The following is a 13,529-nucleotide window of genomic DNA, read 5'->3' as shown; positions in this document are numbered from 1 at the left end:
AGATTAAAACATATTATACATAAATGTATTAAATTTTAAACCTACCTTCAATTTAATTATTGAATCATATAGAAAATGAATATATAGCCGATCATTCATTATGCAATAGGCCTGTGTTACTTCATCCGATAATGAGATTTCGGCATTCTCAAAACGACGAATCGTTTCCTTGCAACGATGATAAAACTCAATGATATCCTGATAGATAAAGGCCGAATGAACTTTATGATTCATGTGTCGCAAAATGCCACGTAATCGTGCACGTTGTGGCTGTGATGTGGGTATATTGAAGAGAATATAGTGAATTGTTCCTTGCAATTTTAGCAATGTTCGCAAGTCCTTAGAACGATAATTTGCCTCCGTAAGTCTTCTGGTAACAAGTTTATATTGTTTGTATGCCCATTCAACATATTCCATGGCTTCCTTATTGACATCATCAGTTTGTGGTTTGAATTTTAGTTTGAATTTAACATATTCATCATTTTTATCGATTTGTTCGATACTATGTTCAATATAAGCATATTTTTGCCACCAGCGTCTCCAGTAGGTTATGGGGTCCTCTTTTGCCGGTCTCGAAAGGTTTGTTTTTAAAAATAATTTACCGCTATATATGGTAAGTGGGCGTTTGCCGCCGACACTTCCTGGAGGATGATGATCTTTTTCGCTACCGCTATCGTGACCGCCATCATCGTCCAGAAAATCATCTTCATCATAATCTTCCATGTCGAAGGGGGGACGACGACGTCCATCGTCCCTTCTGTGGAATGTTTGTTCATTGCTACGGCGTACATCATCGTAACTGTTTCTGCGCATACGTTTCCTGTGAAGTTCTTCTTCTCCTCCTCTGTCATCTTCATCGTGATAACGACGTCTTTGAAAATTACTTTCTTCCCTCTGCGCTCTTTCGAGGTCCCCTCCTTCTACAAATTTCCAGTTTCCCGTATGTTCATAACGATCAAACTGTCTTCCTTCAGGCGGCAAATTGTCAAAATTCCTCTCATCTTGGTAGTCGCCACGTTTCATATCCATGTTATCGAACACACGTTTTCCTTGGATAAAATCGGGTTCACCTTTAAAATATGGCGGCTCATTGGGTCCTTCATATCCACGGAAATTGCCACCATCACCACGTCTGGCAGCCATGTCTGGATCCATGTCATCATTACGAAATGGAATGTTAGGTCCAAATGGTCCACCACTATCAAAGTTCCTGTTCCTATTGCCGCCTCTCGCGAAATCATCAACTGGAGGCTCATTGAATCGTCTGTTTCCAAATGCCGCCATATTTTTGTTCATGTTGAAATCATCATTTGGATTATTGTTGAATGGTCCAAAGTTATTGGGTCCAATGTTATCTGGGCGTCGACCACCAGTATTATTGGTGAATTGTCCAAAGTTATTAGTTCCTACATTGTCTGCAGGAGGGCCTTGAGGATTATTACGTGGTCCAAAGTCATTCCAAGAATTGTTTGGTGGTGGTGCAGCACCACCATCACTGTTGTTATTACCGCCACTCCAGTTATTGGTATTTCCAAAATTTTTGAATGTTTTAAAATCGATTGGATTACGTTGTTGTCCTCCAAAATTGTTCAAATTGTTGTTGTTGGCATTTTTATTAATTCCTTCAAAATTTCTTCCGGAATTATTTTGTTCAAAGTTCGAAACATTATTCCATTTATTGTTACCTCCCGTATTTCTGGGAGCAGCATTGTTAAAAGGCGGTATATTGCTATTCCTTCCGTTTGAATTGTCCGGTCCAAAGCTTTGGTTATTGTTTCTCCAGCCACCTACTCCGCCACCACCACCACCACTACCAGGTTTGATATTATCCGATGAAACATTAGAGGCCATATTATTGGGTCCAAAGTTGCGATTATTGTTCCAGTTGTTGGTGTTACTACCACCTCCTCCTCCTGCCTTTCTGAAATCAAAGTCAACATTATTTCCACCTCCTCCTCCTACTCCGCCGAATGTTGTTGGTTTATCAAGCCTATCGAAGACACTGTTCTTATTTTGCATAGCATTTTTAGTCTCCCCACTGCCAAAATAATTCCAAGTTTCTCCTTTTTCAGTGGTAAATGGTCTCCTGTTAGCTCCACCAAATGTGGATTGTACTTGTCCTTGATTAAATGGTGGCCTTTGTGGTGTTTGCTGGGGTGTAAAATTTGTAGTATTACCGCCAGTGCCCATTCCTTTTGGAAAGTTCTGATTGTTCATGTTATTTCCGGGCATCTGGGCATTGTTGCGATATCTTCCTGCTGAGAAAAGAAAGAGAAATCATTTTTATCAATAAATACAATGCAATGTATTCTTATAAAAAGGAGGGAATCTATATTTAAAAGATCCAGCATTTTTTTGCAAATAATCCAATTGCAAACTCTCAAATGTGTCAAACAAGTCTTCGAATTAGTTCAAGTCAAATGCGTCTTAATACAGTTGCAAATGAAGGAACCAAACCGAATGCGTCAGAGCGGTATTTGGTTAAGTTTGTTCGTCATATATCAATCAAGCAAGGGACGAATCATCATCGTCCAATGGAGTACATAAACCATCATTGCTATCAAGCTCTCTTACAGTTCCAACAGCAGAGACCTTGAGTGAACAATTGCCTTTGTTTTTAATACCCACATGGAACAACCAAAACCACATTCTCTCCATGGGGTTTAGTTGCGAAATCAAACAGATTTGATAATTATTCAGATAAAAATGCTTACGGGGGCATCTTTTATTAATTCATTTCACGAAAATGAAAGGTTTGTGTATGGATGTATGTATGTAATTCATTTAACAAACAAAGAAATTTGTTTGTATGTAGTTTTTGTGTGATATAGAATTCATTAAACGAAAAAAATAAAAGTATTAATTAAAAAATTTAAAATTAAAATAATAATTCAGTTTTTGTTTTTGCGACTTCATCCACTTAATTTTGCTTCTCTTCTGTTGCTTCATCGTCTTCCTCGGCTTCATTTTCAGCGCCAGCACCATCTTCGTCGCCATCACCATCTTCACCGCCCTCAACATCTTCGCCGACATCACCATCTTCACCGTCCTCACCATCTTCACCATCTTCTTCGCCACCTTCACCGCCATCATTCTCGTCCCAATTTTCACCGCCATCATTCTCATTACCATCTTCGCCACCATCATCCTCATCACCATCCTCTTCCATCACTGCGGCATCATTACCTTCATTAGTTGCGGCGGCATTGGAAGGTTTTACTGTATAGTCCTTGCCTTCAATAGATTTCATTAATTTTTCATGGAATTCTTTGAAACCAGCCCATTCTTTGGCGCAGATTTCCTAAACAAAAATAGAGGGTGAAATTGGTTAGCTTTTTTTGCGTTACTTATTGCTAAATATAAAGTTAGCTAAACAGTTAGAAGCTATTCGGAAAGTTTATGATTTACATTTTCTGAATTGAATTAGAACATATCAAAGAAAATATTGGAACGACAAGACACTAAGGTTAGTGTACTCCTATTAGGGTTTTTGGTCCAATTTCTCAGGGAGTATAGAATCGCTCAAAAAAAAAAAAAAGTACCGTCGTAACTACCTAGCAAACCAATCGTACCGACATGGTAACCAAATCGAAACAAAATTCGGACGCTGCGTCCGCCTTCGCATCCGAAATCTAACGATATCTTAACGAAAGTTGACATAATTTCGGAACGAAATCGGATTGATTTCGTGCAGAATTCGGAACGAAGTCGGAAGAAAATCCTTTGTACAGATTTTTGGACGGTTTCGGAATAATAATATTATAATGAAAATCTGAGGTACTTTCCGAATCTTCGTAAAGATTTCTGAACGATTTTGGAATAATGTCGTATGAATATCGAGGGAAAAAAACTTTCTCTGGCGACTCTTTTCTATTTATCAATTTTACTTTGTTATGTTTTTTATTGGAAGATTGTAATCTCAAACGTATCTAATCATTTTCACCGTGGTTATCATTTTGTAGTTATAGTAGAACAATGTAAACTTTGTGTACGAATAGGTTGAGTCTATCAGCACTAGCTTGAATTATTATATGTTGCATTTATATTTAAAACATTCAAAAATTGTATATGCGAATTTTATAACTAACCATTTTGTTTTTTCGACAACAAACTAAAATGTTGCTTGTTAGATACATACAAAAGGTGGTTGTTGTGCGAAGGGAAATTTGTTTCCGACATATTGATCCCAATTCGTAGCGAAATCGGAAGAAAAACATTAGCATATTCGAAATTTCCCATCCAACATTCTCTCCGAAATCGTAACGAAATCTGAACGAATTCCCCTACGAAAAAACGTATAGAAATAAGAACGAAATCTGAACGATTTTGCTACCGAAGTTGTTCCGATGTGTCGGACATCCGACATTTGGTTTGCTGGGTAGTTTAGTTGGTGCTGGCAGGATTTGTTTGAGCTTTTGGGCCACACTGGAAGTACTGATTTGCCAACGAAAAAAATGTTATCGTCATAACAGGCCTACAAGAAAAACTTGTTGCAAAAAGTTTTAAAACGATCCGAGACGACCTGTTAAACTGTACTGTATTTTGTGTGGAAGGTACACGAAGCAGTATATCGATTCAGTCAATATTTAAACTTGATCTATGTCAAATGCAAAGTTATGACCAATTCGGTTACTCCCTTACGCACCATTTTAGCGAAAAATGTTGAACCCTTCGAACTTAAACTAAGTTTGGACAAAATATTACTCTACTCAAAATTTGAACCAAATTGGATTCGTTCAAACATGCTTGGGGTCTAAAACCATTATTTCGATAAGGCTAAGGGTATAAAAAGTAATAGCCGGCTTTAATGACAGATATATATTCTCAGCTTGTGGCATAATGAAAAGAGAGAAAAGATAATTATCCGAAATAAAGTCTAAAATTTATCCGCAAACAGGTCTCAATCTGTTCTTAAGCCTAATGTTTAAACTTTTGTGGAGCATTTGGTGGAAGAAGTGGACTGATATAGTCCATCGAAGTCTCTCTTTAAGACCCATAGATGTTGTCCTCTTACGACACTTAAGCAAAAATTGTGAATTTTTGTGAGAAATGTGCCGTAAGATGTTTTACAATATATATATGCTTTTCTTGGGACTTGAGGTACGTTTGGAAGAAATTTTACGATGTGCAAATCGGATACCTTATTCGTAAGTTTTCGTGCTCATCAGTCATTTAAGTTGTTGCCGGCAGGGTAATTTAAAACTTTTGGTGCATTATCTCAGGAAGTATGAACTTGCCCCCGAAAAAAATATATATCGTCGTGAAAGGGGCCAAGAGAGCAACCTGCTGCAAAAAATTTCATGCCGATCCGACAGTGGCCCTCCTAAACTGCATGTGTGGCAAAAATTTGTGTGGAAGGTACTCGAAGGAGTGGACCTATAAATTCCATATTCCATAATCTATGTCTGGCGGAAATATTACGATGTGTACGAAAATGTGTGCCCAATAGGTCACTCCCTTCAAGAATTATCTTACGCACCGCTTAAACGAAAATTGTTGAATTTTTGTGGAAATATTACGAGAACAAAATTTTCAATTCAATTCAAAATTTTGGCCAAATTGATTCATCCGTTCGAGAGTCTGAAACGGACTTCGTCCAAACACACTTGGGGTCAAATACCATTATTTCGACGAGGCACATTTTCGCATCGTATCAAAAAAGTCTATATAGACTCTTTGGCCGTAAGGCTGAGGGTATAAAAATGATTAATAGGAGCGGTGACCTAAATGTCCTATAAACAAGTCTCTAAATGTAATATAAACAAAGGAGTTCCCAGAGTTGATTTGTAGTGTTTTTTGTTGTTCAACTGACAGATCCAACTTTCGTGACATTATCGAGAAAAGTATGGAGAACTAAATTATATATTAATTGTAATAGAGAATACAGACTTCCAGCAATGAAAACCTGGACATAACTGTATTTTTGTACGGGAGTTCTATGAAAAAGTGGCCTCGTGATAACAAGGACAACCAGATTTAACACAATCCAAGAAGTTGTCCCTATACAATTTATAAATGTCCTGAAACTAACTTAAAGAATAGGCCGACATCTTGGAATTAGATTAAAGTTTGTGAGTTACTGCTTTCGATTGGTCCCATCATCTTCTACATTTTCGTGAGATCCATTTGTCACAACATTCGACTCGGATTATCACAACAAGAGTGCATCGAAGAACTTTAATCTTTCTATCTTATAGCATTGTCAAAAACTGGTTAAATGAATTAAATCGTCGCCAACGTTCGCTTCAAAGGTAGTAAAGGTCGTCCAAAAACAGTCATTGTATCAGAAAGCATTGGAGCCGTGCGTGAATTGAGTATGCAAGATCGCCATGTTATAGACTGTGAGATAGAGGCATCCTTTTGGATTTCTTCCACCAGCATTTATTCAATAATGAACGAACACCTGGCCGCAAAAAGGTTTGTTCTCGTTGGATCCCGTGTCGATCAGTGCAAGAAATTTCGAAAAAATACGATCGCGGTGCTTCGAATGTCGTTTATAAGATTATCGCAGATAACGAATAGTGGATATACGCTTATATAGAGCCCGAAACAAAAGAGCAATCCGGAATCCGTGTTGAGTTTGGGCAACTGGGAAACTGCTTCTGATCATGGGGAGGAGTAATGCAAAAGAGAAGTAGTACAAAAAGCTCCCAAAAACTAAGGAACACAAACCAGTTACCTCGTTGAATTGTGGATAATAGTAGCAGATTGGTAGAAGATATCATCCTGTGTACAAAATGTGACTATCTCTACATCTTAGTTTACCTAAGCCAGAAAGCGCTATCGGCTACGACATTTTCGTTAATTTATTCAATGTTTTGATATTCAGCATAGAATTTAGCACAACTTGCCAAGTACCTTTAGCGGCACCGGTAATGAGAAGTGAAGCATATATATCATAACACGACAAAGAGACCACCTATTACAACATAAAAAATATTAATAGTTACCTGCAAAAGGCCACCTTTTAAAGATGAACTAAAAAAGGTGATCTAATGAGAAGTGTAGCAGTGAAGCGTATATAAAGTGGGGTCTTAGCCACCAGCTTTAACCATTGGAATTCGTAGCGGGTTTAAGAGAAGTGAGCATGAGAAAATCGAGATTTTGAGGAGTCAGATTGAAGTCCGAAAATGTTCCCAAAGTGTAAAACACCACACTGAAGATTATGGTGCAGGCACATTCTCCTGCAGAGATGAGAAGCGAATCTGGTAATTAATACAGAGCTTTTCATGAAGCTCTTAGCATAGAAAATGCGTGGCAATGATTATACCCCAGACCCAATCGCAAACGACGACGCACAGTGTTGCCGCGTGGACAAAAATAAAAAAAATGTGATGTTAACTTTTACATATGTTTATGTTTTTTCTTACAGTAAACACATCCGATACAACGAATCTGAAAGAATTTTGTCGATATGTGCATCCATAATGAAGTTATAGCTCTTTAAATATGAAAAATATTTCCCAGATAATCTAAAGCGATAATCATATGAAAATTGGACGACATTTAAAATAACATTTTCTGAAAAGTTTGTTGATAATATTAAAAGTTTTGGATGGATTAAAAATTTTAGTACAAAAAGTCGACATCAACTGCACATGGGCAAAGTACCGTTATCAAGAAGTAAAAATTTATATTTGATAAAAAAGTATAAATTCTTAATATTTCGTAGAGTATATCTTTTGATTGCCACCTTGGCTCTTGGTTTCCGTTAATTGGACATCTCTTCCGAAGCGAAATGTGTAAAAACATTCTGCCCATCCCTGCAACCTTCTGAGATATATCGGTTCAGATTTTATATATCCCCCATATATATCTTTTCCCGATTTTGCTACAGCGTGTTCAGTTCTGATCGAATAGCCTTGAAATTTAATATGTGTTATTTTCCCCTAAATAGCTACACCGATTTTCACAAAAATCGGTTCAGATTTGGGTATAGCCCCCATATATATCTTTTCCCGATTTTGCTATAATTCGCTAAATTTTTGATGAATATCCTTCAAATTTAACATGGGAGGTTCCTCAGGCCCCTGTTCATTTGGCATTTGGGGTTCCCAATGGGGAAAGATATATATGGGGGCTATATCCAAATCTGAACCGATTTTTACGAAAATCGGTGAACCTATTCAGGGACCTAAGAAAATATCACATATCAAATTTGAAGGCTATTCAACAAAAATTGAGCGATTTATAGCAAAATCGGGGAAAGATATATATGGGAACTATATCCAAATCTGAACCAATTTTTTGAATTGAAAATCGGTAAAGCTACTCAGGGGTCTAAGAAAATGTTACGTATTAAATTTGAAGGCTATTCGATCAAAATTGACCGAGTTATTGCAAAATCGGGGAAAGATATATATGGGGGCTATATCCAAATCTGAACCGATATTGACCAAAGTTGAAATTTTTCATTCCTATGCCCTCACAGGTACTTGTGCAAAAATGTATCAACCTAGGTCAACTCCTATTTTTGTCCACTTTTGTATGGAAGCGACAACACTGTGCGACGTTGAGTGTCTACCACCTTGCCAAAACGAGCGATAAAGCAGCTGATATGCTGCCCGCCGAACTGTTCAAGACCGGTGCTGATAAGGAGTAGTCATCAGTAAATTAGCGAAATTTGGCAGCAAGAAAGCATACCCAACTATTGGAATCTCAGCTTACAATGTCCCGTACACAAAAAATGACACAATACGGCGATTTGGGCCAATAACAGAAGCACAAGCCTCACCCCCATCGGCCAAAACCTATGGCCAATAAAATAGTCGGTTCATAACACTGAGATTCAAATCAGGTGAATCAACAATTGACCAAATCTTCATACTGCGTCCAATATTAGAGAAGATCCACGAAAGACTGATCGACACATACCACCTGTTTGTGGATTATAAGGCCGTCTTCGACAGCCCAATATTAAAGAAGAACCACGAAAGACAAGTCGACACATACCACCTGTTTGTCGACTATAAGGCCGTCTTCGACCGCCCAATAAGGTGTTCCAAGCCATGTCTGAGTTGTTCATCCTGACCTATTTCAACATCCTACGGCCAGAGACAAAAATAGCACTGCATATACACAATAACGAAATAATGTTACTGGCCTACGCAGATGACATAGACATAATAGGTCGAGCCATAACAGCCACCTTTGGAAAAATTGAAAAGGAGTCTGGCAATCAAAGGCGATAATGCGAAGTTTATGTTATCAACACGCAAGATGTACAGTAGACTCAGATCAACTGTGTTTGTTGATAACTAAAATTTAAAGTAGGAAATTACTTTATTTAACAACTACAGTTTTGAAATAAAAAGGAGAATAATATTGGTCAATTGATGCCACGTTGGCGAAAGTAAACAGTTTAAAAGCAAAGCCACCTCTCGTCAAACAAAAATCACACTCTATCAGACTCTGATACTACCCGAACTTATGTATGGATACGAAACATGGGTACTTGCGAAAGCAGATGAGACAGACTTGGTCCCAGCGTTGGCTGGGTCATGTCAATAGGATGGTTAACGATTCTCCCGCCAAAAAGGCATATGAATACGAGCCAAAACTCCGATGGAAAGACCAAGTTGAAGTTGATATCACAAAACATGGCATTAAAAACTGAAGAAGTAGCAGATAGGAGCATTTGGAAATCTATTCTTATTTTAGACTTATGGAACATAATGTTCTACTAAGAATATAAAGCCATCTAAACTAAGTAAATAAGGTAATTGCTGCTCTATATTTATGGGAACCGTTTAGAAAGTCTCTAAAGGATAACCACATTTCTTAAGACTTTTTTTGCAAAGGAAAGTTCTCAATGGTACATCTACTTGGAGAAAATATACTTATTTCTCAGAAAACCACGTAAATATAGATTGGAACTCTTGCTGTAGTGGAATTCTGCAATTCATTTTTCGAGTTACCGACAAATATCGGTAAAATTAAATTGCTTATAATTTTGGTAATAAACGAAATTTGTCGGTAAAACCAAAAAATGCTGTTGCAAAATCCTACCGATAGCAACAGTGCTGTCAACTTTTGTTGATACTTTTCATTCATAATTTTGCGTTTTAATGTTACCGATTTTTGTCGGCAACTCGAAAAATGGGTTGCAGAATTCCACTACTGGTATGTGTATTTTGAAAACTACGAGTTGTAAGCTCGGCATGTATACACAACAATAGCCTTGTTCCAGAACTAGACAGTTTCTACTAGTTTTACCAATTTCCGAATTTTTACATTTCCTTCATATTTTTCGACTTTTCCGTCATTTTTCCGTTCCCGTACTCTTTTTAACAGATTGGTATGGCAATTCAAATTTTGACACTTCGATCTTTTGCCGCTTTTAAAATTTAAATATTACGGGAACACCTTAAAATATGTAGGATTTGACTGAAGAATATGTGTGTTGTTTTCTTGGCCAAACACGTCTTAATCTTGAATTGAAATTGGTGACATGTTGTATTCTACAAGAGATCTATTTGTTTAGCTACAAAATAATGGGTGTTATTCTAAATGAAAATTCCCGGTGACTTTTGTCTCTCTCCCGTTTCAACTTAAAGCAGAAAGCGAGAAAACTCACGGGGATTTTTCATTCAGAATAACCCCCCAATGTCATAACGAAAAATGAACAACGTACCTTCAATTCATTAATAGCTTCCAGAACTAAATAATGAAATAGTGGATCATCCATCAACTTTTTGATTTTTCGATTGATACTCTTGGTTTGTTGTTGTTGCTTTTCATATGAATCGTGCCATCGGTGTATTAAACTTTGAAGCACCAGAGTGTATATAGATTTCCTCTTTAGTCTTCCTAACCTTTCATTTACGACACGTCTTTCTCGCCGTGTCAAATATTTATGGAAATTCGGATCTTGCAGCTGTTTACGAAATACTAGTAATTTATAAACATCTCGTAATTGATAGTCCAGTTCATTTATAGTGAGGATTTTAACAAGTTTGTTACAACCAACACTTAATAGAATGCCTTTGCGACATTCGAATTGAGGAGTTTTAGGAACATAGTCAAATTTAATGAATTCTTTAATGCGAGGTTGGCTGACATCGACTTTTTGTACGGCATTTTCAACGTAAGCATAAGTGGGCCACCATTTACTCCAATATTTTTCTGGTTCACATTTCGATTGACCTTTGGGCGGAGCTTTTAATAAAACTGCCTGTTGGAGATGTTTAGCTTCTTGTTGGAGCACTTTTTGTTGGCGACGACGTCTTCTTCGTTGAATTTCCTCTGTATTTTTACGATGACTAGTTATATCATTGGTTATTGGATTTAATGGTTTAGTATTGCGTGGACGTTTGTTAATTCCACGGCTACGCCTTGAGCGAACACGTGGCCGATTCAATATTCTCTCATCACTTTGCTTTTTAAATGATTTTTTATTATCCATGAAATTGTCTCTTTGATTGTCCTTGAAAAATCTTTGTTGATTGAAATCAGTTGGATTATTAAATGAATCAAGCCATTCCATGGCACAATCCATATTTCCATTTGAAGGGAAATTTATATTTCCGAAACTATTATCAACATTAATATCTCTGTCACTTCTTCCACCAAATTGAGATATAACGTTTCTCATCATATTAAATGCTTGGGGTTGTTGATTGCTACCAAAACCAGCAGATATGTAATCAACAATTGTCGCTACTTGTGATTGATTCAAATTAGTTGATGAGGAGGATTGCATATATGGATCTCCTCTAAAATTGGAAGTATTCCCAAAATTTTTATAGCATTCATTCAAAAAACGTTGAGGATTGACATTGTTTCCTGAAAGATGGCCATATTCTGTATTATTGAAGTTATTACCAAATGGTTGGCCTTGTCGATTATTCCCAAAGCCTTGATTGTTGCGGAAATTGGTGTTATGATCGAAAGCAAATCTTTCAAGTTCACTGCCATAGTTTCTTGGACCAACATCTTGTTGCTGGCTTCTCGTGTCCCCAAACGATTTCCAGCAAAAAAGGTCTTCATAATTGATATTAGTGTTCGTTGCAAAACGATTATATCCACCAAAATGCTCAATTCCTCTTTCTCTTTCATCATAATCATTGTCATTATATATACGTCTGTCATCATTAAAATTACCATTATTTTGGCCATTATTGCCACGTCGAGAATTACTATTGAATTCATCATCATCAAAACCTTTTTGGTTTCGATAAAAGTTACCATCGCCAAATCCTTTCGAATCCGTATCACGTCTGAGTTGTAGTGATTGTCGTTCAAAAGTTCCGGGTACATAATAATCATCCCGCTTATTATTAGAGCGTAATGATCGATTACCTAATTATTAAAATATTTTGATTACGACATTTTTCAATGAATGGTCAAAATCTACATACATATGAACATACATATCAAAGGGAAAATATAGGCTGACATCCGAAACGTCAATTGTCTTAAGCAACATATTGCATATCACAGATATGCAGAATACATGCGTAGTCTTGTATTCCAAACGTCGCTGTTGCGCATTTAAAATACAGCAGAATACACGCAAAAAAAAAGTAACAGATGAGAGAATTATTGATGCATTATTGTGGATTTTGCAACCGTGGGCATTTCATTACTTTTACAACAACACATTTTCGGAAGTCAGCCATAGGTTTGTGCTACTTTATGTATAGAAATATTAAGTACAATATCCCAATGTGATCAATATTAACAAGTAACCAAATATACATGTTTCTTTAAAATATTCCTCCCGTTGATAGAAAGATATTTGTAAATAGCATACCTCCCTCTTTGTGGAAGGCCTTCCGAAGTTGCCCTCTAGATAAATGTTTCTTTAGAGGTGATCTTTGATATAAGACCTCCGAAAAGCTCTTTCTTGATAGAAGGCCTTTCAACACATTTTTCAGATGTAATTCAAAACATTTTACTACTAATTGGAAAATTGAATTTGTAATTCGAAACATTTAATTTCTATTATTATGTCCTTTGGAGTTCGAATTATTCCATTTGCTAAGGATAAGGAAGATTTCCTATTGAAAATCTTTTCGGGATAACATTTTCCTATAGAAAACCACATGCGGAAACCTTACCCGAATAAAATTTTCCTATAGAAACCCTTATGTGCATAACATTTTCCTATAGAAAACCTTATCCGGATAACATTTTCCTATAGAAAACTATATATACCCCATATAAAAACATATCTGGATAACCTTGTCCTATAGAAAACCTTAATCGGATAACGTATTCACAAAGAAGACGTTTTCCTATGGAGAACCTTATACGGAAAACATTTTCCCATAGAAAACCTTATCCAGATAACATTTTGTTATAGAAAACCTTATCCGTATAACATTTTGCTATAGAAAAACTTATCCGGATAAAATTGTCCAATATAAAACCTTATCCGTATAACATTGACCTATAGAAAACCTTATCTGGATAATATTTTCATGAAGAAAACATTATCCACAAAATATTTTCCTATGGAGAACCTTATCCGGATAACATTTTCCCGTATAAATCCTTATCCGATAACATTTTCCTATAGAAAACCT

At 36.6% G+C, this 13,529-nt stretch overlaps 1 protein-coding gene across 4 annotated transcripts in view; it reads right to left on the bottom strand.

The window, feature by feature from the left end:
* LOC141394871 (uncharacterized) overlaps positions 1 to 13,529 on the bottom strand; it is a 37,451-nt gene that overhangs the window by 2,783 nt on the left and 21,139 nt on the right. For 2 of the 4 annotated variants that reach the window (XM_073969969.1, XM_073969970.1), the window contains exon 4: positions 2,693 to 3,301. In XM_073969969.1, the coding sequence (XP_073826070.1) occupies positions 2,921 to 3,301 (381 nt within the window). In that variant the 3' untranslated portion in view covers positions 2,693 to 2,920. Of the gene's footprint in view, positions 1 to 45; positions 2,259 to 2,692; positions 3,302 to 13,529 lie in introns of those variants that run through there. The other 2 variants (XM_073969971.1, XM_073969972.1) reach the window with 2 other exon arrangements.

Source organism: Musca autumnalis, unplaced genomic scaffold (assembly GCF_047663935.1).
Source record: "Musca autumnalis isolate F117 unplaced genomic scaffold, ASM4766393v1 scaffold_2, whole genome shotgun sequence".
Taxonomy (NCBI): Eukaryota; Metazoa; Arthropoda; class Insecta; order Diptera; family Muscidae; genus Musca; species Musca autumnalis.
Note: the sequence above shows the minus strand (reverse complement) of the source record. Positions and strands in the feature narration are given on the sequence as shown.